We start from the raw sequence: 25,973 nt of genomic DNA, 5'->3' as shown, positions 1-25,973 counted from the left end.
TAACTACTGATAACAATTTCGGGATTAAAGCACAATTGTGGGATACCTTGGGCGTTAACGGGTTAAGAGGGAAGTGGGATAAAACAACCCATACTGCTGTCAAGTCACAAAACATGCGATATCACAAAAACGTTCACAACTTTAGTAAAAATGCATGGATTAAGTTGAAATTTGACATGATTGCTCTATTTTATATAAACTCCCAACTGAACTGATCTTGATTCCAAATCCTTCAAATCGAAAAATTTTATAAAAAATTAAAGATTTTCAAATCGTCTTACCAACCGAACTAGGTCAAAAAGCTAAATATGACGTTTTGTAGAGCAACTCAAGGGCCTTCATTTAATGTGTTATTTAGGAACGCCGATTCAAAAATTTTCCAATTTTTTTTCGGTTTGGTGTTTACAAATCTTACAAAAGAGTGGAATAGAGAGGAAAGTTGTTGCAAATCACGAAAAGTGTGTATATTTCGCAAGAAAATATATTTTTCAGTGAAATCCGTTTATTCGTTATAGTAGTACTTGTCATTTTGTATGTTTTCCGACACAAAATCATTAAGGGTCATTTTGACCTACTTTCCCCTTATGAAAAAAAAATGAATGCCAAATAGTTAGCTTTTTTCAAAGTACTGAACAAATCCTGACAAACTATAGATTATTATGAGACAGATGGCATGGTTTTAGGTTGCGTTTATTATAAATTGGTTGCCTGTTTAAGTTTAAACACTACAACTATGATTTCTCCAATTCTTGAAACGGCGTTCTTAGATAACACCTTGAGGCCGTGGGAGCTCTTGAGTTGCCTTACAAAATTCTTATTTAGTTTTTCGACCTAATTCGGTTGACAAAAAAAAAGTCGATTTGAAAACCACCTTATTTAAATTTTAACTAAACTAGTACACAGTATAGTAAAAGTTATAGCAGTTTTATGGATTTCATTTTCATGTTTTGACATAAATCATTAAGAGTTATTTTGTCCTACTTCCCCCTATTATAAAAATCTGAAATTTTGCGAAACACCTTCTTTTATATAGGAAAACTAACCCTGCAAATTTCAGCTCGATCAAAGAACATTAATACAACTTCTCTTGGCAAGGGGGTTGCGGATGGTAAACTGGCTCAAGTTCAAACACCACTCTGAAATTTATTTTTTCGAAAATTTTTGAAACGGCGTTCTTGGATTACACCTCAAATGAAAGCCCATGAGTTGCTCTACAAAACGGCATATTCAGTTTTTCAACCTGTTTTAGTTGGCGAGAATAAAGTAGATTTGAAAAATTCCATAATTTTTATGAAAAACATGATTTTTTTTTCGATTTGAAGCATTTTTAAAATCTACATATACACAATGCTTATCTTTGAGTTCATATATCTTAGAGTATTCATACCAAATTTAAACTGAATAAGTGTATTTTTACTTTAGTTATAGCAGTTTCAGTGATTTTGTGCATGTTGTGTGACGTGCAATCATTGGAGGTTAACTTGTCCCACCTCCCTCTAATCAACAGTGTTTACTTAAAAAATGCTTTAATTTTGACTTAATCCAAGACCTGTCAGGTCAAAATACAAAAAACGAAACTGGTTGCTTATCAAAAAAGACCACTTCTCGTTGGTCGTTTTGGCAAAGGCCTACTTTCACATCGTTGAGTTAGATTACAATAGAGAACTTTGTTACTACCCCCGTGTTGCTAGTTCATAAAACAGTGTTTTTACCAAAAATATGACATTTTTTATGAAATCTTTTTGTTTCAAATCTAATTATATTTGATCTTAAGTATACCGTAGGAGCTCTCACAATGCTAAAATTATTCAAAATTTTTAATTTAAAGCAATACAATGAAATTTGGGTTAGTTTTCTCTTAAAAAAATAACCGGTTTTTAATATAACCCAATATTTTTTTAAATAGCCTGCAACCTCTATTGCATTTAATCAATAAAACGTACAAGAAACAATCAAATTATGAGCCTTGATATTAGAACTTTTCACAAGATTTTCCTAAATCGCATACTGGTAGCATTGGCTTTTGTATCGTCATGGTTATCGATTAAAATACAACGGGTCCGTCATAGTTCAGCTGTCGGGTCAGTCATAGTCAGCTGTCAAATTAGGCTTTAGGACATTTCGTCGAATGACATTTGGTCGAATGACGTTTGGTCGAATGACATTTGGTCGAAAGTACATTTGGTCGAAAGGACATTTGGTCGAATTGCTTTGGAACATTTATTTTAGTCGAATTACGTTCGGTTGAATGGAAATTTGGTTGAAAGTTTATTTCCAAATTGATTGTTGAAAGATCATTCGTCCTTTAATTGCTTAAAGGTTTATGGGTGGAGGGGGAGTTTGAGATTTCTTCCGCGCGAATTTATTTATTTATACAATTTATTTTTCATTTTCGTACAAAATATTTTATCAAGGGGGAAAGGGGCTTGAAATATCCCGAAAATTACCTTACGTAATAAATGTACCGAAGGTTTGGTAAGATAACGTCTTTTTTGAATAATCTGAATCATTAACTGTTGTTGAACAAGAAACGGGACACTTTATGTAGCCTTTGTTTTAAATTCCGTACATCTTTTTATTTGAAATTTGAAATTATGCCAATTTTTTTGTACATTGACAGAAATATTTAGCTCTAAAGTATTTATTATTCTTTGAAAGTATCATCATTCTTTTAAAAACTGCTCAACAAGTTATTTTATTGCTCAACGATGTGAACATAATGTTGTATTATTTTATTTTATTTTTTCGAAATGGCATCGTTCTTCGTAATGAACTGCTGATCTTCATCTGACGGAAGCATTCGGAGAGAGCTTATGGGATTTTTATTTAAATTCCGGGTCTTGCAGCTTACGGACGTGGGTAAGATTCTTAAATGCGGAAATCAGAATCAAAACGGCAGGAAAAAAATGATTTAAGGAAAACCTTTATGGCAACGTGAATATTTGGTGTCGGTAACTCTACTTATGACCAATTGGCTTATAGTGACTTCCAGCTTAATAACATTCCTCAAGCAAATATATGGCTTTGCTGATAGTGTTGATGATCTCGGGTGAAAAACAGAGTTTGCAGTAAAAGCTTTGAATTATTAAAAATTAAAATTGTGCTAATTCTATGTTTTGGGAAATAGAAGACGAGTAGACTGAGACAACAAAAGTTGGCTTGTTTCCATTTAAGATAAGCTTATCTTGAATCACAGAACATGCCTGAATGAAAAAGCAGCATGAAACGTCAAACAACGCCATAAAAATGAATAATAACATTTTGCTTATTGCATATAGATTGTTAGTAAAATGCCTGATACTTTACAATTATTCAATCACTCTTGTATTAACGACAAAATGCTACTATCGACGATAGTCTGATCAAACGTAAACCTTTGTTTTCATACTATGAAGATTCACCACTATCCTTTCCACGAAACGTCGGTTCGACCAAATATCCTATGGTTTCTGTTGCAACTAAACCTTTTCGACCAAATGTCCATTCGACGAAATGTCCGTTCGACCAAATGTACTTTCGACCAAACGTCATTCGACTAAATGTCATTCGACCAAATGTCTTTCGACCAAATGTCATAGATCCGTCAAATTATGTCCTAGATTTTGACTGAAATTATTATAATTCAATGGGTTCATCCATGCAACAGTTACAACACTTTTCACACCGATATTGTAGCCGTCAGCAATTGGGTTGTTTGGCGATGGAAAATTACAGTTTCAAAGCTTGATTGAATGAGCAAATTTATCTAGGTATAACCAAATTTTATTGCACTTCGATATCTTAATTTTGACATTATAAATGATTGATGAAGATTTCAATTTGTAGACACAATGCTCATCTCAACTCAATTTCAATTTGCATTATCACAGCTCGTCTCGTAATAAAATTTTTAAAACACGCTAACTTCAAACGTGTTCAAAAATAGTTCCAGGGCACGAACAATAGTGAAGCTTTGAATTTTGACTCAAATTTAAACGTAGAATCAGAATATGTAAAAAAAAAACAGGATATCACTAACAACCTAATTATTCTAATGTAAACAGAAACATTTTTCAAATCTTTGGAATTAGAAGCGAAAATTCTTGCCACTTTACATTGTTAAACGATTGATAAGACTTTGCGCAAGAATATTAAATCAACAATATTTTTGAATAAGTGGTGACAAATGAAAATGACGGTATTCCAAATCATATACTCAAAACTTGATAGATTGTACTTGTTTTTGTTTGCTTATGTATTTATTTCTTGAGTAGACAATCCTTTGACTGCAAACTTGATAAATTATGTGTATTCTACACCTTCGAGTGATAGTTGGCTACGGTTGAAGATCTATAAACTTGGTTTCTATAGAAGTCTCAAATAACCCTAATTAGAGTGCAAATAAGGCTAGAACAAATCACTAGTTATGCCTTTACTCAAAGGAGTTTATTGTCAATTTAAAAGCGTAGTAAGATCCAATACTTGAAGTAACAGAATTGTATGCGCTTGCACAAGCATAAACGTTTTTCCTTAACCTTCAAGAGATCATTGTTGATCTGAACTCAACGGAGCTCTTGTTCGAATGTTACAAAGTAATATTATCTCACCTTAATCAATTATCAAACAATGCAGGTGAAAAATAACTCTCACATTTCACTCACGATTGCATAAAATAAATTTCATAAAGCAATCTTTTTCCTTATTCTGAAATGGACCAGCCGATTTGAACTATTGAAAGAAATTTCTTAAAACCAGCCACTGGGAAAAGTGGAAATCACACTGCTTGCTCTCCGTCCGAGACACAACTATGGTGACAACAGGCGATAAAACGAGTCCAAACGGGACAAGCACAAAAAAATGTTATTTGCTTCACAGATTCCATAACAATGTCTTATTTTCCGGTTTAGTTTAATTTTCAACAAAACGGAAAATGATAAAATTGTGAAGGAAAAAAAAGAGGATCCAACTATGTTCGGAAGAACGAATCCGAGGTAGGTCTAGGAAGAGTAGGGATCACTTAGACGACTGTATTTCTATAGCTTCTGTTGTGAGTTCTATATCCAGTGGCACCGTAGAAGAGCATTTTTTTCCATACATAAGCAGTTGTCGGTAAAGCGAACTGCAAAAAAGCCGATTGAAAGAGCTAACGAAAAAGCATTTCTTGCAGCAATGCATGCTTAAATGCAGACTTTGCTTTTATGCTTCGGACGGGATTGCCAGCTCGTTGTGATCCACCGTCTTTGTGCAAGTGCTCCTGCTTTGTATCTAGTTATTTCATTTCTTTTTGTACCGGTTCTGTTGCACAACGCTCAGGTTCCGATTCCTGGGATTCACCGCTAGTTTGCGAATTAAAGCCATAAAATAAGATAGATTTTTTTTTCGCTATTGTTTCGTTCTTGCGGGTAGAACTACTGTTTCTGCATTGAACCTTTATCTTTTAGTTTGCATACGTTGATTATGTTCTAGAACTAGAACATGCAAAAATGTTGTGTATGATGAAAAGAATATAACTATTTTGTCTACTAATGTATTTAGTAATAGAAGTAGATTTCATTGTTTGTATATAGGACACTGATTCGAAATTAAAATCAAAAGTAAGTTTAAAAAGTTCATAAAAATACACTCTTTTGAAAGCATTTCTATCCAAACGCTTCTCTTAAAAGTTATTTCAGGAAACATACAAAACATCCGTGGAGTCCAGCTGAGTTTCAGATTACTGTATCGATTATGTCTTCTTATCCAGGACCTCATCAGGTATCAGGTATCAGAAGGCCGGCTCCAAAGGCACGTTCCCCGCCATTTGGGAGATTTGTGCCATCCCCATATTTGAGCCTATTTCATCATCTACCCGATGGGAGAGGAAAGGGAAGGGAAAGATGGGAGAAAATAGGAGTGGGGTTCCTTGAAGAGGGAAAATCGCATAAGCGAATTGAGAGCATGTAGCTCCATTCCACAATGGGTTCGAATAGCGCCCTAAAAAGGGCACTGCAAAACGCATGAGCGTAGAGAGAGCCTATAGCTCATTACCACAGCGGGTTAAGAATAACAGAATGTCTTGAAGATTCTGGTTTCTGAAATCAGTTTTACTTAATAAGTGTTTACCAATTAATTGGAATCGCAATTACGCGAAAATTGGATGGTTACATATCAGGTGATACGAAGTTCCATAATCGAAGTCACAACTATCACACAGAAATGAGTCAGCACGCTGAATATTTGCCATGTGATTGTTGAGTCGGCAGTGGCCAGTCAAGATTGTAACCAAGAGACTGCAATTCTGCTTTGACAGATTCGTTAATACTTCGCCACCTTTGGGAAGGCTCAGTAATGTCCAATTTTGTTTGACGACATGACTCAAAATTATTCCAGTATTACAGGTGCTGAGTTGCCGCCCAAGAATTTCTGAAGCTTCACACAGCACTTCGAAATTGGAATAGCTGCCTGAGGGCCAATGAAGTCATGCAATGCTCCATTACGAGCTAATTCATAAGCCAATTTATTCCCAGCCATGGAAGAATAGCAAGGACCCATTCAAGGTTTACAGAGTTTACTGAATTCAGTTTCTCAAATTGAGTTCGACGTGCGATAACAAGCTTAGACCCTGAGTTGGCCGAAACAAAAGCTATAGAAGCAGCCTGACTATTTGACATATTCCATTACAAATAGCCAGACGTCCACTCGTCCCGCGAATGGAGTTGTGAGGAACATTTACTATCAGCAAAGTGACAAATAAATTGTGAGATCTGTCGAAGCAAGGACAATTGTGTCCCAATTCATCGGAAATGGAGACATCCAAATCACTAGGATTTCCAATGGACGAAGATAATCCATGAAATTTATTCACAAACTATACCCAGTTTGTGTATTATAAAAAAAAATGCAAAGTCTGCGAGTTTACATTCATATGTTCATAGAGATGAAGCGATGATCAGATAATGATTCATCATTTGATACATGCCAATTCGTCAACACGTGACTGACTCTGTTCGAGCAGAGCATTATGACTAACACTTCTTCTCTAGCAGATACCATGAAGGTTGAGCGATTTCATATAACAAGTAATCCAAGATTACTTACTATAGGAACTAACTACTTAAGCACTCCATCAGACTGGAGCTTCTCACCTCATACTCTATTATTTATCCCTATTATATTTAGCACGTATTCGGTAAATTTTAGAGCAATATAGGATCGAAACGTTAAAGGTTTCCCATCTCCAATAATTCTGACCGTCTCAATCGGACTGAATCTGATCCACTTCCCCATATTCTATATCTATTCTCGGAAGCATGCTCTGGGACGATAGAGCCACTGTATTGCTGAGTGGCTATAATGGCTTTTTTCGGACAATTCTCTCATTCTCGTGAAGTGTAAATCAAACACTTATCGAGGTTTAATTTATCAGCCGACTGTCGAGATCGAAGCAACATAACGACACTTCCGGTTAAACAGCCATAAAAACACAAGGCCACAAACATAGAGCGGAAACTCTATCAAGGTTGTGGCATATATTCAAAAAACACATGTTAAGCGGGAAGAATAAGATTAATAGATGCCACATCAAAAATTGGCACTGTTTTCTCATACCTAGTCTACAGATACTAATAGTATCTTACTATAAACTTATCTTAAAAAAACTATACGTAATTTGATATCTTTCTGCCGTATCGTATTTAAAAGTTGGCTTCTTCTTCTTCTTCTTAACATTAACAACCCCACTGGGACAGAGCCGGCTGCTCAGCTTAGTGTTCTTATGAGTACTTACACAGTTATTAACTGAGAGCTTTATTTGTCAAAGTTGCCATTTTCGCATTCGTATTTCGTGTGGCAGGTACGATGATACGCTATGCCTAGGGAAGTCAAGGACATTTTCATTACGAAAAGATCCTAGACCGACCGGGAATCGGATCCAGACACCTCCGCATGGCTTTGCTTTGTAGCCGCGGACTATAACCACTCAGCTAAGGAAGGTCCCTAAGTTGGCTTCAAGGGCTTAATATGAAAAAAAAAAAAAAATAAGTGCTATAAACCAAAACCAAAATCAAGAAATTATTTTGTCATTTTTCATCATTTTAGCTCCAATGGAATCTCAAAGATGTGTTTTTTTTTCGAGGATCATTGGAATTTTAGGAAATTTGCCATGGTCCAGAGTTATTCTGGTGGATCCCTAGATCAGATTGAATTTTTCATCAACATTTACCCAACTTGTTGATATGAATCTGATGCCAACTTTTTTTTTCTTAGTGTTTACTACGGATGCTATGTGAGAACTGAATTAGACAATGTTTCGTGGGTAGTTTTTCCAATCACATAAATCCCAGATAAGTCAATTTTATTTCTATTCCATACTGAAAAAATGAAATCTGATCGAACGAAATCATCGGCCATAGGGACAGACTCCCCAGTACCGGACAATTTCTACAAAATATGAATATTTTTGTTTTATTCAAATTAGGTATGGGAATTTCAAAACACTGTTATAATACAGTCATTTCAATTCTCAAACAAGATCGGGGATTCGTAATTTGATTTGTTTTGTAAATTGAATCAGTTCGTTAAACGAGATATTGCCTTTTTGAATCTACTTGTAAGAAAACAGTTTTTATTATTTCAAGAAATTATGCTTTTTCATGCTTATTATTGGTTTATTTAGTTCTAATTCTGGCTAAAATGTGTGCAAGTTAAGGTCTGCCAAGAACTCCTTGGAGTTTGGGCATACGATCCTACATGAGTTTATGGAGATCATTTTATCATTAATAAGTATACAAATATAACACAGTATACGAATCCGAAGAATGAAAAATAGATGGTGGTTCCTTGAATGCATCTCGACAGCGCAGCAGTTCTAAACTGTCCGGTGGAAATCCAGAAATCCGGAAAATTAACGTCATATAATGGAAGGTGGTGGAATGTGGCTTGATCACCGAAGTATAGATTCCATTTTTTATTGTAACTTATTACATATGATTGAGTTCAGTTGATCCACCAACAATTTACAATTGACGATGGCTGGCGCAAGCCGACGATAAAGCACAAATATGCCGTGCAAAATACGATAGAAAGCAGACACTGTTTTGTTTACAGAAGGAAAGCTTGAGTTGATGGGTACAGTGATTGAGGAGAGTTTATAACGAAGCAAATCAGTATCACATCGCTTGAAGTCGAAAGCAGTGATATCCACTGGGACATGGTGTACCGTGTGTCAAATTTTAAATAAATAGTTTGTATTACTCGTTCATTTTTATCAGGGGCAAATGTGGAACGATGAGTTCGATGTAGTCAAGAGCAGGGTTGGGAAAAAATCTGAAATTCACTCTACAGTAGCCAAACAAAGCCAATCACAGTCAGCGAAGCCAGTGAAACTCACGCCCATCGCTGCTGTAGGCAAAATGCCTTGAAAATTGCAAAACACCCGTTGCTAAGGGCAACCCAAAATTACTGTAGCAAAATGTTCTATTTCCCGCTGCATTTCCCGCATTTAGAGCCTTCAATGACACTCATGATTTAGAAAATTCGTGCACCCAACATAGGCTACTTGATGAGATTCACGTTTTTGAACTACTGTACTGGGAGAGCCACGTGATTTTCGCGAAAATTCAAGCCTACTACTATTACCATTCCCAGCACTGGTCAAGAGCTGAGACGAGACTCGCGAAGAGGAAAAAAGCAACGTCATATGCAGCCCAGATTTCTCTGTCAGATGCAGCCTGTTGATTTTGTGGGCGAATATGTGGAGAGTATTGGAATCATTCATAAAAAAAATAATTCAGCGAAATATTCCATTTGATTTGCGCTGACGAAACTAAATCGAAACAAGCAAAACATTTGTTATTGCAATGTTTACTGCGTTTGCGGATATGAAATTTAACTTGAAAAGGTTTTCTGAACTTGGAACGATGCAATCGCAATTCATCTTTGCCATTGAGTTCATGTAAAAGCTTGAACATTTTGCTCACAAATTTGTGTAAACACAGAATCGAAGAAGAAAATCTTAGCAACCGTAGAAAAAGAAGACCGACTTCGCGAGTCTCGTCTCAGGTCAAGAGTGCTTGCGTATGTCAAGTCTACGATTCAACCATTAGAGTTGCTTATAGAGGTCAACTGAATGTGACCACTAGTGAAAAAACGGTTAAAACAACATCTTGTTCGGTAGCGACGAATGCGCTAATTAGCTATTGATGTTTTCATCAAACTGCCTCAGGAGGTTTGGAAGATTAGAGGTTTGGAAGTGTAGTAAGATGTCGGTATCTGAAACCGTATCGCAAAGAGCGTGAATGGCGTTGATGTAAGCGATGTAACAAGCTGGGATGGAGTTTGATCGAAGGTATATAGCGACGATGATGAGTGATCGGTTGGTAAGGTTGATGCGAACTACCATCTGTTCGAGTTGACCGCAATCACTTGTGCACTACATCGCCACTCCTCGAAAACTCACAGCTCTACAATCGCATCTGAAGATATCATATTCAGAGGAGATTTCGCTATCGGTGATAGGGATGGTACACAAATTATGTCACGCTAATTTTCAACTTTTTTGACAGCCTCCCCCCCCCCTTTGTCACGTTTTTTGTATGAGTCCTCCGAATTTTTTGTAAGACTTGTCACGCTTGGCTTGACTCCCTCCCCCCTCGGAGCGTGACGTAATTTGTGCATGACCCCATATCCAGCTGAAGCCATGTTTCGGTGAAAACCGATGACATCGTAATCGCAGCTGCTTAGCATAAGACGAAGCGTTATGGTTTGAGTACGAATTCCCCCAACGCTTCGGCAGTAAACGATCAGAAAGCGATCGATTGGCGTTGATTGTATGTTTACGGAAGTACTAGCCAATCCCCGCTGGCTGGAGTCCAGAATCTGAAACAGAACGGTGGATTTCCTCGGAACGCTGCGTGCAGTCAGGTGTCTCGTCATTTACACCAGCAACATCGAGGTGGAGTAGTTTGAATACTTGCCTGCGATTGAAGTATGGAAGACTCTTCCCCTTTCCACGAAAACCGAACCGGGATGTTTTAGATGGCGGGACCTGATCCTGTGATGAGGGAAACATGATACCGTTGAAAGGCTCAACTGGGTCTTCCCCACAGCTTCCGCAGGTGCATCCCGGCAGAGTTTGAGTGGAGACGAAACGGTGATTGTTCATCGTTGCTCGATCAAACATAGAAAGCAGGTACGATGTTTCACCTGACGCCTTATCATCGCCAGTTTTTCGAAAATCCGCAAGTATCGAGAAAAAGTTGGAGAATGCAGATACTTGCCTGCGAGTGGAGTTTGGAAAATTCCTTCCCTTTACATGAAAACAGGACCGAGATGTCTATGATGGCAGCAATTAATCGGTTGATATAAATAAGGCGAATATACGTTGATATACCCGAATGTTGATTGAAGAACGGTGAAATACGATGTAGTATACGTTGAGGTACCCAAATAAGAACGGGGTAACCGATCAACATGTTTGCAGGAATAGGCTCCTTCCGTTTACCACAATAAGAGGACCGGGATGACTTTGACGGCAGGAACTGACAAAAGGTGCGACTGTTTTCTGTGGGATATGGCATTCCTTACAGCTTTCGCAGGTTTATCCAAGCGAAGATAGATTAGCATTCAATTTACAGTTATCTTGGCGGTTGTTGCTAACGGTTACAAACCAGAACATACTGTTGACGCTCTCCGAAAAAAATGAGAACTGTAGTCCTCGAACTCACTAAACATAATTCCCTCTGGTTAAGCAGAAGGATCAAAGGCGTTACTATCCAATGAAGGACCAAGAACACAAAAGACATGTTGCTTGTGTCCGTCTCTTAAGCAACTAACTTAACAAACACAGGATTCGTTACATCCAAATCCGTTATAGCCAAAATTTGACGGCTGATTTTTAGCTGACGGGTACGGAAACTACATTCTGATCTAGCTGTTTTGAACCAGAATTACATTCTGACAATGCTACTGAGTAAAATACTCGAGTTCGTTTTTTTTGGCTCGTGTCATTTCGACATTTTTGATGCAGGTTTCGACGAAATCTTCTGTATTTCCGATTGAACAGCCCTAATAACATTGGTCAATGAAATGAACTGAGATTTCTCGTCATCGCGCAGCCCATGGCTGAGAACTGTTGCATTACAATCCAGTGGTAAACTGCAATTACTGTCAAAATTTAAGAGACATTTTCTTTCATTATTTATGTACGTCTTTTCATTAAAACTAATAATAAACGTAAGTTAATCATGATTTCGCTGCAAAGCTCCCAAAATGAGTAAAATGGTACTTGCTAAATGACTAAAAATATACACCACGAAGAAACCCAGCACCGAGGACAAACTGTGTGCTCTCAGTCTGTAATTTTCACTTGCAAGGTGTCATATGCAAGTGTGGAAATTCACACCGGGAATTTAGCTTCTCTGCATTGCCATAAATAATGGGCGATAACAGTAGCTTTTTCGGCTCCGCTTGGGGAAGTTTTGCACCGCAGACTTCCCCTAGTGTAGGGGAACATTGTCCAATATGCTCTGAGGGGATAGAATGGCTAGACTCATTTATTCATTCCTAGATTTAATTGATTGAATATTTATTCTTTGACAAACGATGTTAGAATATGTTTACCCAAGAGTAAAAATCACATTTTTTTTCATTTTGTTTTGCCTAAGTTGTAGGTTTTTTCGTTTATTTTATTAACAACTATGTGTCTTCATGCAACAAATCAAACTCATGAAGGAGCATGGTTGCTCACTCTTTGTTCTCCATACTGAATGGCGTTATACCCTATTTTTCAAGCAACTTATCAACGCGATTTAAATACGTAAAGTAACTCAAATTTGAGAAAAAAAACTTGAGATAAAAGCTAGTATTTCGAATGGCCTTAAATGTGGATCTAACGACACAAATTCTTAAAGTGACATTTTGGACCATTTTACCCTACCGTTTCTGAACAGTGTGGCGGTCAGCTGCCACCAGACCAGAGACCGAAAGGACAACAGCCGAAACTGAGCGTTCATGGTTTACCTCCACTGCAGTAGGGGGACCGTGTAAGTTTGTAAAAATTTACTACCCTGAGGTAAGTATGCGGCCGTTGCGATGGATTGGTTGGCCAGGTTTCACCGGAAAGCGATATATATTTGTCTCTTAAATGGTGCGGATTTTTGGGAGTATCAGAAAGGAGCTCGATTTCGTTGCCAGTAACTTGCCAATTTGGTGCAGGAATTTTATCATAATTATAATGAGCGACAATTTAGTACAATAATTTGTCTAAAAAGAAGAGAGCGTATGTTTCTCGTATTGATAATGTTAACTCATCAAAAGCTGCGTAACAAGTAAAGAAAGATCAATCAAATATGTCAATTTATCCACAATCATCAACAAACTGCTTAACTGCCTTTCATTCGTCTGTTTCCTAAAATTTTCGTATTTTCTCGTTTCTCTCACTGCTTCAAACATTGATTCAAAATTCGTGCGACAATTTGAATCTACCACAGCGCCAGACAGTACAAACGGTCCATGTGAGTATCCTTTGTGAATATGAGAAAAGCATGCAATGTATTCACATGACATTACCGTGTTTTGAGTTTGTGTACGTAAACTTATTTCCAATTCCGCCCGTTACGTCATGCACGAATGTGTTTGTCATCTCTCACGCCATTAACATAAAAAAAAAATTGTCATATATGTGAAACAGAACTCTTGCTCGTCGTCGAGTTTGAGTTGTCGCACGGTTGCATAGCTAATTCTTTATGGTTTTATTATTTTTTTCCACCGCATCTTTCCGCCAAGTCCGAGGCCATGTTTGTATGCTAGCGAATGTTTTATTATGTTGACCTTCTGCTGCTTCGTGTTGTCCAGGTCGTTATTGCTTCAATTCCATTTTTTTGCATATCATCACTGTCGTCCGTTATGCATGGACAAAGTTTTTACCGGCTGCCCTAAAAATTAGCATCCGTTGTTGGCGCGCGTGCAATAAAGGACCATCCAAAGAGTACGTCACGTAGCGGAGTTCAAGCTGTTTAACAGAAAAAGTCTCAATGTTCAGTAAAACACTAAAAAAGTTAAAATTCCTCACACTTAATGTTACGTATTTAATGGTTGTCCACTAGCATCATTTAAGGAACTGCCCAACACAGGATCACGAAAGGGATAAGTGTGAACGGAGCAGGGCGAAAACACGTACGGCCATTTTTTAATATAGCAACTTTTCAAACATATTTTCCCTCGTCACGATCCAATATTTAGTTAATCTAGGAAGCTGGAAAAATTAATCCTGTTATGTATGTAGGCTGTTCGTTTGTTTGCGGTGTTTTTTGGTAAGAGAATGAAACTTTACATTGATATAATGCATTGTCGCTTTACGGAAATGAGAAATGAGTAAAAATGTACGCAACATGAAAAAAGAAGACAAGAAGACAACAAGACAAGAAGACAAGAAGACAAGAAAGAAGACAAGAAGACAAGAAGACAAGAAGACAAGAAGACAAGAAGACAAGAAGACAAGAAGACAAGAAGACAAGAAGACAAGAAGACAAGAAGACAAGAAGACAAGAAGACAAGAAGACAAGAAGACAAGAAGACAAGAAGACAAGAAGACAAGAAGACAAGAAGACAAGAAGACAAGAAGACAAGAAGACAAGAAGACAAGAAGACAAGAAGACAAGAAGACAAGAAGACAAGAAGACAAGAAGACAAGAAGACAAGAAGACAAGAAGACAAGAAGACAAGAAGACAAGAAGACAAGAAGACAAGAAGACAAGAAGACAAGAAGACAAGAAGACAAGAAGACAAGAAGACAAGAAGACAAGAAGACAAGAAGACAAGAAGACAAGAAGACAAGAAGAAGACAAGAAGACAAGAAGACAAGAAGACAAGAAGACAAGAAGACAAGAAGACAAGAAGACAAGAAGACAAGAAGACAAGAAGACAAGAAGACAAGAAGACAAGAAGACAAGAAGACAAGAAGACAAGAAGACAAGAAGACAAGAAGACAAGAAGACAAGAAGACAATAAGACAAGAAGACAAGAAGACAAGAAGACTAGAAGACTAGAAGACTAGAAGACTAGAAGACGACTAGAAGACGGCTACAGAACAACTAGAAGGCGACTTAAAGACGACTTGAAGACGACTTGAATACGACTAGAAGACGACTATAAGATGACTTGAAGACGACTTGAAGACGACTAGAAGACGACGTGAAGACGACTCGAAGACGACTTGAAGACGACTTGAAGACGATTTGAAGACGACTTGAAGACGACTTGAAGACGACTTGAAGACGACTTGAAGACAACTAGAAGACGACTTGAAGACAACTAAAACACAAGAAGACGATTTCAAGACGATTTGAAGACGAGTTGAAGACGACTAGAAGAGGACTATGAGACGACTCGAATACGAAAAGAAGGCAGCTAGAAGACGTCTAAAAGACGATTTGAAGACGACGAAGATTTAGACGAATAGAAGACGACTAAAAGACGAATATAAGACGACTAGAAGACGACTAGAAGACGACTAGAAGACGACTAGAAGATCACTAGAAGACGACTAGAAGAATATTTAAAGACGACTTGAAGACGACTAGAAGTCAACATGAAAAGGAGTAGAAGACGACTTGAAGACGACTACAAGACGACTTGAAGACGACTAAAACACAAGAAGACGACTTCAAGACGCCTTGAAGACGACTAAAAGAGGATTTGAAGACGACTAGCAGACGACTAGAAGACTACTTGAAGACATCTAGAAGACGACTTGAAGGCAACTAAAACACAAAAAGACGACTTGAAGACGACTTGAAGACGACTAAAAGAGGACTTGAAGACGACTAGAAGATGACTAGAAGACTACTTGAAGACACTAGAAGACGACTTGAAGACAACTAAAACACAAAAAGACAACTTGAAGACGACTTGATGACGACTTGAAGACGACATGAAGACGACTTGAAGACGACATGAAGACGATTAGCAGACGACTAGAAGACAACTTGAAGACGACTTGAAGACAACTAGAAGACGACTTGAAGACAACTAAAACACAAGAAGACGATTTCAAGATGACTTGAAGACGAGTTGAATACGACTAGAAGAGGACTTTAAGACGACTATGAGACGACTCGAATACGAAAAGAAGGCAGCTAGAAGACGTCTAAAAGACGACTAGAAGACGACGAAGATTTAGACGAATAGAAGACGACTAAAAGACGAATAGAAGACGACTAGAAGGCGACTGGAAGATGACTAGAAGACGAATCTAAATCTAAATCCAATCCAAATCCAATCCAAATCCAATCCAAATCCAATCCAAATCCAATCCAAATCCAATCCAAATCCAATCCAAATCCAATCCAAATCCAATCCAAATCCAATCCAAATCCAATCCAAATCCAATCCAAATCCAATCCAAATCCAATCCAAATCCAATCCAAATCCAATCCAAATCCAATCCAAATCCAATCCAAATCCAATCCAAATCCAATCCAAATCCAATCCAAATCCAATCCAAATCCAATCCAAATCCAATCCAAATCCAATCCAAATCCAATCCAAATCCAATCCAAATCCAATCCAAATCCAATCCAAATCCAATCCAATCCAAATCCAATCCAAATCCAATCCAAATCCAATCCAAATCCAATCCAAATCCAATCCAAATCCAATCCAAATCCAATCCAAATCCAATCCAAATCCAATCCAAATCCAATCCAAATCCAATCCAAATCCAATCCAAATCCAATCCAAATCCAATCCAAATCCAATCCAAATCCAATCCAAATCCAATCCAAATCCAATCCAAATCCAATCCAATCCAAATCCAATCCAAATCCAATCCAAATCCAATCCAAATCCAATCCAAATCCAATCCAAATCCAATCCAAATCCAATCCAAATCCAATCCAAATCCAATCCAAATCCAATCCAAATCCAATCCAAATCCAATCCAAATCCAATCCAAATCCAATCCAAATCCAATCCAAATCCAATCCAAATCCAATCCAAATCCAATCCAAATCCAATCCAAATCCAATCCAAATCCAATCCAAATCCAATCCAAATCCAATCCAAATCCAATCCAAATCCAATCCAAATCCAATCCAATCAATCCAATCCAAATCCAATCCAAATCCAATCCAAATCCAATCCAAATCCAATCCAAATCCAATCCAAATCCAATCCAAATCCAATCCAAATCCAATCCAAATCCAATCCAAATCCAATCCAAATCCAATCCAAATCCAATCCAAATCCAATCCAAATCCAATCCAAATCCAATCCAAATCCAATCCAAATCCAATCCAATCCAAATCCAATCCAAATCCAATCCAAATCCAATCCAAATCCACTCCAAATCCAATCCAAATCCAATCCAAATCCAATCCAAATCCAATCCAAATCCGATCCACATCCAATTCTTAAAAAAACTCAATTGTTTTCTTTGTTTTTAGTCAAAATTTTGAAAGACAAAGTAAAACACAACTTCCGGAGTAAGTTGTTGATTCTCTTCCGAAAATTTCCCCCAAGAAATAACAACCATCCACACCGCGGGGAAGCCCTTTCGAACCTCAAGAAATCGCTCTTTTATTCTGCGGTTGTGGCTGTTTACCCAACAAGAAAATTAAGTTGTTCTGGCTTCTCCGGACGCAACGAGTGAATGACGATGCCACTAGCTACTGGTCGGTACCAAAGACCAGACCGACAAACGTGAAGTGAAATCGATACTCTCGCCTTGTGAGCTGGGTAGCTGTTTGGTTTCACCCCACTCTCTCTTCACGCCTCCGGAACTTGGATGGGCACTTTCGTTCAGCAGGTGCACCGGCAAACAAAGTAACTCACCGAATCGGTCACCGGAACCGGTCGTTGTTGGCGGTCAGGGTGGTTCCTGTTCCGGATCAATTGGGTCCGGTTCTTGATTGGCAATTCGTCAAAGAAATTTGTTTGTTGAATGAAAGGAATTTTGTATGGGTGAACTTTGAAAGGGACATGGCTTACGTGCAAAAGTGCATAGTAGTAGATACACTCTGATGCTCACAAAAGGGGAGCTTTATCAATCTTATGCGGTGTGGAAAACACAATCACCCAGGGACGAAATCCCTTTCGTCAACAACAACAGCATCAGTAAGTTCGTATGGAGACGGTAATGTTGAAGACAAGGGTCAGGAGAACTACCAACTGATCACAGTGTACTATTTTTTTATAGCCTGCGCTCTTAGTGCATTTCAGGTATTCATCGAAGTGCTGCTTCCAACTTTCGATCACCTTCTTAACGATGTTTTAGAGGAGAGGCATAGGCAACACTCGTTTTATTTATTTATTTATTTCCGTAAAATAATCTGGTTTAAGGGAGTTCCTTCTAAACTACTACAAAAGATGATTTCACGTATTTTCCTAAGGTGGCATACCTTTAATAAGCCGTAAGTGGATAGTTCCGAACTGGAAATAGTGCAATTAATTTTTACATGGCTTCAAATTGATGAAACAATTTCCTGATAGGTTGTTACACTTTGGTGAGCTGACGAGAACCCTGGTCGGTCATTCCCGGTAGCAAATTCAATCATACCTACGTCGAAAACAACGACAACAACAACAAGAGGCGATTGCGGTTGCATTCCAAATCATTTAGCAAAAACATTGTTCGTCTTGCCACATATTCTGTGGGCTGCATTGCTTTTGCGTCCATCAATGAATATTCCCAAGCAAAGTACAAATATGTTACAATTTATTACTATCTGAAAATAGCACCGAGGACTGTCATTTCGAAACGGGAATGCAAACAGAAATCGACGGAATCTTAACCGCGCCCAGCTCCGGATTTGAATCAAATATTGGTTTAGGCGTAATCAAAATTCTAATTATGCAAAGTTTTGCACCATTTTGCGCAAATTGTGGTTTGTCTCTGCGAGGAGTGTATGTGGTTTGCGGGTTTGCGTCCGCCAACCACCACTTCTCCAGGATTGACGCTGGGATATTTATCACTATCAATCGAACAGTGAGCGTGTAATAGATGAAAACTCGAGTTTGATCCGTAATTATGTCCATTTCCGAAATATAACCCTAAAAAACTACTTTTTATAATTTGATTTTTTTTAACTTTTTTTTTTTTTCATTAGAATCTTCAATAGAGTCAGGTGTAAAGGAAAAACTGTAGTCCAAATTTTGACCAGACAATGTCTAACGTTGTGATCTCCGACCCCGGCCCTGATTAAACAACCATTCGTAATTGCAATTTGAGGCAAAACTAATAAAGTAGATTCGCGAAGACCGGCGTAAAAATATTGAATATTAGGGTGCGGTACATTTTTCGTAAGTTCGAAAAACCAAAAGTTTGTGAGCTCTATTGTTTTCAACTCGTATTAATAGAGAAATTTAAAAGTTTGAGCTAAAAATATTAAGATTTGGAGGTTACACAAGCGACTTGAATGTGAAATTTCATTTTTATCTATTATTACGAGCCTATTGGTTTACGAACGTATGACTTGGCGAACTTTCGGAAAATAATCCGCACCCTACACGGAGAAAATGAAGTACTCAAAAGTGAGTTCATTCCACTCAATTCCGGGGGTTCGTGCGTTAACCTAATTTTGGGTTGACGGGGTAGAAGTTGTTTTCATTTGCAGCCGTGCGAATAAATACATACTGGCTAAGTTCTTTTCACTCAACCGGCAGATCAAATAACTCAACTTCCAGTACTGTGCCACTTACTCAAATTTGAGGTAACGCACCAAGGTTCGGTTTTTGGGTTGTTTTGCTCTTCGCTCTCTGACAACAATAGAAGGAGCGAATGAAATGGGGAGAGAAAAATAACTCAAAAGTAAGTTAAAAAATACTCAAATATGGGTTTTCCGTTTTCTCCGTGTAGTACATACATCCCAATCTGAGTATCGGATCTACACATACACGGGTTGCTGGAGGTACGATTCCGAGTTTGACACAGCAGGCCACAGCCACGAGGGTGCGTGGAGGCGAAGTGTAAAGTTATCCAAAAATTGACCGCAAATCACGTTTTACAATTATCCGCTGAAATTGGGAGCACCGGTATTTTGTAACCAGTCGGACTCCGGGCACAACCGGTAGATTAGTGAATGTTGAGGGGTTTGTGAACCGGAGTCCAGAAGTTGTGGCAGTGCAGACCAATTACAAAATGCATCGCGAGCAGTGAATAATTTAGGCGGAGATTCATCGATAATGGAAAAACAATAACATTTCAAACTCAATTTGGGCTCATGATTATCGACTGGGTGGATTACTGTCATGCACGATTTAGATAATGTATTGGAAGTCTGTGGCGAGAGCTATTGTCAACAGGGCATGTAATTTAGGATATCAGTACACAGCATGGTTCGGTGAATTGAATGCAACATGGTAATATGGCTACGACTTAGCCAAGAAATCAGAACTAGATCACACCACCGACGACCCACTAAAACCAGCCCATACACTGTACTCGAACAATTCACGCTAAATTGCTCAAATAGTGTACAAAATGCAAAGACATTACCCTTAGTCTCAGACCCTCTTTTCCTTGGAACCATCTTACGGTATTTCTTCGGAGAGGGGCTAGTGCATGTAGCACTTAATACATGTAGCAGAAGTGTCCTTGGTAAACTGCATCTCTTAGCCGACTTAATCAATGCCGAAGGGTACCAGCTTCGGTAGGAGCTAATTCTCTGCAGCTGACTCTTGGTAGGCGCGCCATAGGTGCTGCAATTCTAGTATAATGTGAGTGACAGCCGTAGTTACTGCATTCCAACACTTGGCATACGGACACATTCTCTGTCCGGGGACGTGTCCGCTCCGCATATAGGCTCCCCCAGATCTAAGCGACTTTTTACGGCGACAGCGACAGACAATCGCCGCGATTTCGCTGATAATTCGCTGCATGCGCTGTTTGATGAGCGCGTCTAAGCCACAACGACGTGATTACGCAGCGATTCACGTCGTGTCAGTCAAGATGGTTTCATAGAAGAGTGCTTGCAGCGACACAACAACGAAATCGCGACAATTTTTTGTCGCTGTCGCCGTAAAAAGTCGCATAGATTTGGGGGAGCCTTATAGCAAACATGCGATCTCTCAGCCATGAAACGCCGGCAATGGAACACGACCGGCTACGCTGTTTCCTCCACACCAACGCAATTGGGGCACGCAGGAGACTCTGAGTGCCAGAATCTATGCAGGTACTGCCTATAGCAACCATGTCCTGACAGAAACTGCGTCAGGTGGAAGTTCACTTCACCATGTTTTTTTCAAGGGTGGAGGGCGGCTGTCAACTGGGAGTAAAATTGAAAAGCCGCCAACATAAGTCCAGGACCAGTTTTAGGGCTTTACGCGGAGAAGTAAAAATCATTCTTCGCAAAATTACAGGTAATCAATGCGCATGAAAGAAATTGTTTGCCAGCAGTTATTTGCTACATGCTACTGCAGTACGCTGTTGGCAATTTAATCAGAAAATTCTGCTATAAAGCAATAAAGAGCCGCCAGTACCACGAGTACCACCCTTGGTTTTTTATACTGATCTGACACATTTAGTGTTAGCCAATGGGTCCATCTATCTTTAGTGGATTTACCCTATTCCTACTGCCAACCTCTAAACGTAGTTGTTTTACACGTTATGCGGACTCCTTTAGTACTTCTTTGGTTGAAGCATTGAACAGCTTCCTTGATGATGAGCCCGATAAGTATTATCAAGTTTTGATCTGGGAGGTGTAACTTTAGTTTTGTGCATTTTAATAATACTGGACCACTCTACTGTAAGCTCCATGAGGTAAGCTAATGAATCATTCACATTTGAAGCATAAATCGTTCAAACATCATTAACTTCCTCAACTGTACCGTGATTTACAACTAATTTGCATGATGCTGTTTGTCGTCTTGTGTTACTAAATTCCACTTTGCCAGTTCGATCGCTTGCTAGCAAATGAAACATTTTACTCACAATGTCGCTAACGCCAATTGCACCACTATGTAAACCGTTGCAAGTAAAAAAGTCAAAAGCTCATAAAGTCAGCACACTATTTATCACGCTCTGCGCAGTGGCGTGGACTTTAAATTTTAATAATATCATAAATTGCTAATCCTTCATATATTTTCTCTTTTTTCTTTCCGCCATTTTCCTTTCAACACCAACAACGACGACGACGACCCGGAACATTAAACGATACCACCGTTCGGCACGGAACTTGGTTCCGCGGATGGAATAAAAAAAACACCACCCGGGCATCCAACCAACAAACAATATCATCATTATCCCGTGAACCGACGACCATTTATACACAGGTGCAATCTACGTGGTGGACGAGCTGGACTACGAGCAGCGGCAAAGTTATGAACTTTTAATTAGAGCAACGGACAGCGTTTCCGGTGTGTCGGCGGAAGTCCCGGTGTCGGTGCTGGTGCAGGACGTCAACGACTGTCCGCCGGAGATCGAGCAGGACAGCTACAACATTACGGTTTCCGAGAGGGCTCAGTTTGGGACGGCGATTCTGAAGGTGCAGGCCAAGGATAATGATACCGGTAAGTCTGGGTGAGAAGGTAGGGTAAACCCCTTTTGTTGCTTCCCGTATGATGGTGTCTCTGATGAGCTGGACATCTTTTTTTTTCGCTGATGAGCGAATCATCTTCTCCATGATACGATGGCGCTACAAACTGATGACAATGCTTGCAACGGCCCTGAAGGTAGGGATATCCGGGTCCATTAGTCTCCATTACAGTAATGCAGCATAATGAAGGAAAGTTATTACTATGTCGAATCAATAGAAGATTAGAAATATCGTGGTTACATAATCAAGAATCACTTGAAGAGATCAAAAGTGAAACAAATGATTCACTTGGATATTCCCCAGTCTAATTAATCATTATAAAAAAAATCCAGAAACTTACTAAGGGCCGTCGGTGCCAAATATGAGTTTATGCTCATATTATTGTCACCTCAGGTAGCTTCTATTCCGTCTCTTCGAAAATAGTAACTTCGATCTAGGAAACTACCTGTTAATAACTACGAAAGTGTAAATAATGTATCAGAGGAGATTTCACACTGAGAAATAAAGAAAACTTTCAACTTCCAGAACATCCCTTTGGTTCAATAATTTTAATTACTAAAGGACACAACATGTCCACATTCAATAGCTCGGCAAAGTGAAGTTGTGAACAACTAGAAATGCAACCTAACCGTCCTTGATTGCACAAAGTTTCCAGTGTCCACGCATGATACACATACAAAAGTGCACTAACTGCTTCCGATAATCCTCGATGGTAGCAATCCAACCTTAGGGGTTGTTTTTATCCACTTTCGGGGGATTTTTCTTCGTTTTATTATATACCCCGTGACACCACCCACACAACAGGTCATTCATGCACACACATGTGTAGTATACCGGCACCGGTCTCGGTTGTATGTTCATTATCAGCAATTAGAAACGATTTCAACTTTGTTTTGCACTGCTCTGGATGTGCCGTTGTCAGCTGACTACAGCTTTGCTTCCGGCCATTGGAAATGGAGAAAAAAAGTTACACCAATTGGAGCCAACTGCTGCGAGACTTTCTCATTACGGTGCAGAAAAGCTCATTCGGCAATTCCTGAGGACGTGATATTGTCTCTCGTAGATCTCACTGCAGATGTTCTTCGTGCACAGTTGCTTTGTCATTTTTTGCTAAACAAGCAATCTAGGGTCTGAAATCAGCACCAGTTATCACACATCATGTTTGTTATTTTAAGAGATTACGCGGCATGTGATAGATGTGACCAACTATAATCGCGCAAAAGTAGTTCCATGTTCAACTTCAAGAGGATATTTAGCAAAATACTACATTTCCCCAATCATTACCTTTAGACATCATACAAAAACCAGTCAAGTCTAGTAGACGACTTTACATTTGAGGTCTAAATACGCGTATCTGTCAAAGCATACCAACTATACTGTAACACTGCGGAACACGTTTTTGTCTCAAGCATCAAAATACCGCTATTTACTTGATGCAGAGTTGCTGAATCTATTTCCGTTTTCAAAAATATCATAGCACGTCTAGTTTTTGAGATATTGGCTGTTGAAAATGCAAAAATTTACTTTTTCAGCCAACTTGCATGCAAGTTTTCCAGCTTGTAAGGCAATTTATTTGCCTAATTTGCCACAGAATTTAAACTTCATGTGTATAACAATACTTAACGGCAAAGTTTATAATACTTTGGATGCGGAAAAGTTATTTTTTGATGGTTTGATAAAGTATTGTATTTTCCCATATAAGAGGAACGACGAATTTTGTATGGAGACAGCAGGCATGTCGAAATTTAATCCAAAATGAAAGTTTAAGTGCAAAATAGCATGCTTGGTTAATAAGATCACAAAAAAAATTTGATAAATTATACTTTAAATTTTATGTAAACATCAATAAAACTAGTGTTTTATACAACTTTGGCGACCTATAGCTAAAAATTGTGACGTGCTGGAACATTTCTGAAAATGGCATCAGATTCAGCAACCCCAAATCTACTCGAGACACATAATTTGATCCTTGAGACACGCAAAAATGTCATTTTTGTTACGCTGTGTAATGAAATAAACATTCTAAAACTCTGCATTAGAAGAAGTAAAGTCGCCGTTGGGCAAACGAATTGCGCTCACTTAATCCTTAGATTTCACCAGGATTGTATTCAGTTGGAACTGAAGTGTTTGCCTAAAACCTTCACACAATTTTGCATACTTTCTATCGTCGCTCTTATCAGTCTCGTGAGCTTCCCGGAAAAGCGGTTCTCGTCCATGATTTTCCGCGGTCGATACTATCGTATGCTGCCTTGAAATCGATGAAAAGGTGATGCGTTGGGACCTGGTATTCACGACATTTTTGGAGGATTTGTTCTGGGATAATACTTTGTAGGCCGCATTTAGAATGGTGATCGCTCGAAAGTGCTCACGATCTAACTTGTCGCCTTTCTTGTAGATGGAGCATGTCACCCATTCCATCCACTCCTCCGGTAGCTATTCTGTTTCCCAGATTGTGCTTATCAGCCGGAGCAGACAAATGGTCAGCCTCTCCGTATCCATCTTTATGAGTTCAACTCCGATACTATCCTTACCAGCAGCTTCATTGTTCTTGAACTGGTGAATGGCATCCTTAACCACCCTCAAAGTGGGGGCTGGTTGGTTTCCATCCTCCGCAGTACCGGCGAAGGCATTTCCTCCGTTGTCCCGACCTTCATTGCCTGTGCTCTCAGCGCCATTCAGGTGTTCGTCGAAGTGCTGCTTCCACCTTTCGATCACCTCACGCTCGTCCGTCAAAATGCTCCCATCATTATCCCTGCACATCTCGGCTCGCGGCATGAAGTCGTTGCGGGATGCGTTGAGCTTCTAATAGAACTTGCGTGTTTCTTGAAACGGACACAGCTGTCCCATCTCCTCACACTCCGTCTCCTCCAGGCGACGTTTTTTTCACAAAAGAGGCGTGAAAGAGGCTGTTGCCGTTTCCGTCTATAACGCTCCACGTTCTACAGGTTCCCTTGCTGCAGCATGACCGCCCGCGCTGCCCTCCAGAATCTGGCTACATTCCTCGTCGAACCAATCGTTCCGTCGACTCCGTCCCTCGTACCCGATGTTGCTCTCAGCTGCATCGTTGATGGCTGCCTTCACTGTTCTCCAGCAGTCATCAATAGGGGCTTCATCCAGCTCACCCTCTTCCGGAAATGCAGCCTCAAGGTGCTGCGCGTACGCAGTTGCGATATCCGGTTGCTTAAGCCGCTCTAGATCATACCGGGGCGGCCGTCGGTACCGTACGTTGTTAACGACGGAGAGTTTTGGGAACAGTTTAACCATCGCCAGATAGTGGTCAGAGTCGATGTTAGCGCCACAATAGGTCCTGACGTCGATAATGTCGGAGAAGTGCCGTCCATCAATCAGAACATAGTCGATTTGTGATTCTGTTTGCTGTGGTGATCTCCAGGTGTATCGGTACGGAAGGCTGTGCTGGAAGTAAGTGCTACGAATGGCCATATTCTTGGAGGTGGCGAAATCAATTAGTCGCAAGATGTTTTCGTT

General features: G+C 39.2%; 1 protein-coding gene across 6 annotated transcripts in view; it reads left to right on the top strand.

Annotated features, from left to right (window-relative positions):
- Positions 1 to 25,973, top strand: part of LOC5574448 (fat-like cadherin-related tumor suppressor homolog) — a 364,780-nt gene that overhangs the window by 297,362 nt on the left and 41,445 nt on the right. For 3 of the 6 annotated variants that reach the window (XM_021848928.1, XM_021848925.1, XM_021848926.1), the window contains 2 exons: positions 13,446 to 13,469; positions 22,225 to 22,461. In XM_021848928.1, the coding sequence (XP_021704620.1) occupies positions 13,446 to 13,469; positions 22,225 to 22,461 (261 nt within the window). The remainder of the gene's footprint in view (positions 1 to 13,445; positions 13,470 to 22,224; positions 22,462 to 25,973) is intronic. The other 3 variants (XM_021848929.1, XM_021848927.1, XM_021848930.1) reach the window with 1 other exon arrangement.

Source organism: Aedes aegypti, chromosome 3 (genome assembly GCF_002204515.2).
Source record: "Aedes aegypti strain LVP_AGWG chromosome 3, AaegL5.0 Primary Assembly, whole genome shotgun sequence".
Taxonomy (NCBI): domain Eukaryota; kingdom Metazoa; phylum Arthropoda; class Insecta; order Diptera; family Culicidae; genus Aedes; species Aedes aegypti.
The sequence above is the reverse complement of the archived record's forward strand: the minus strand, read 5'-3'. Positions and strand labels throughout refer to the sequence as shown.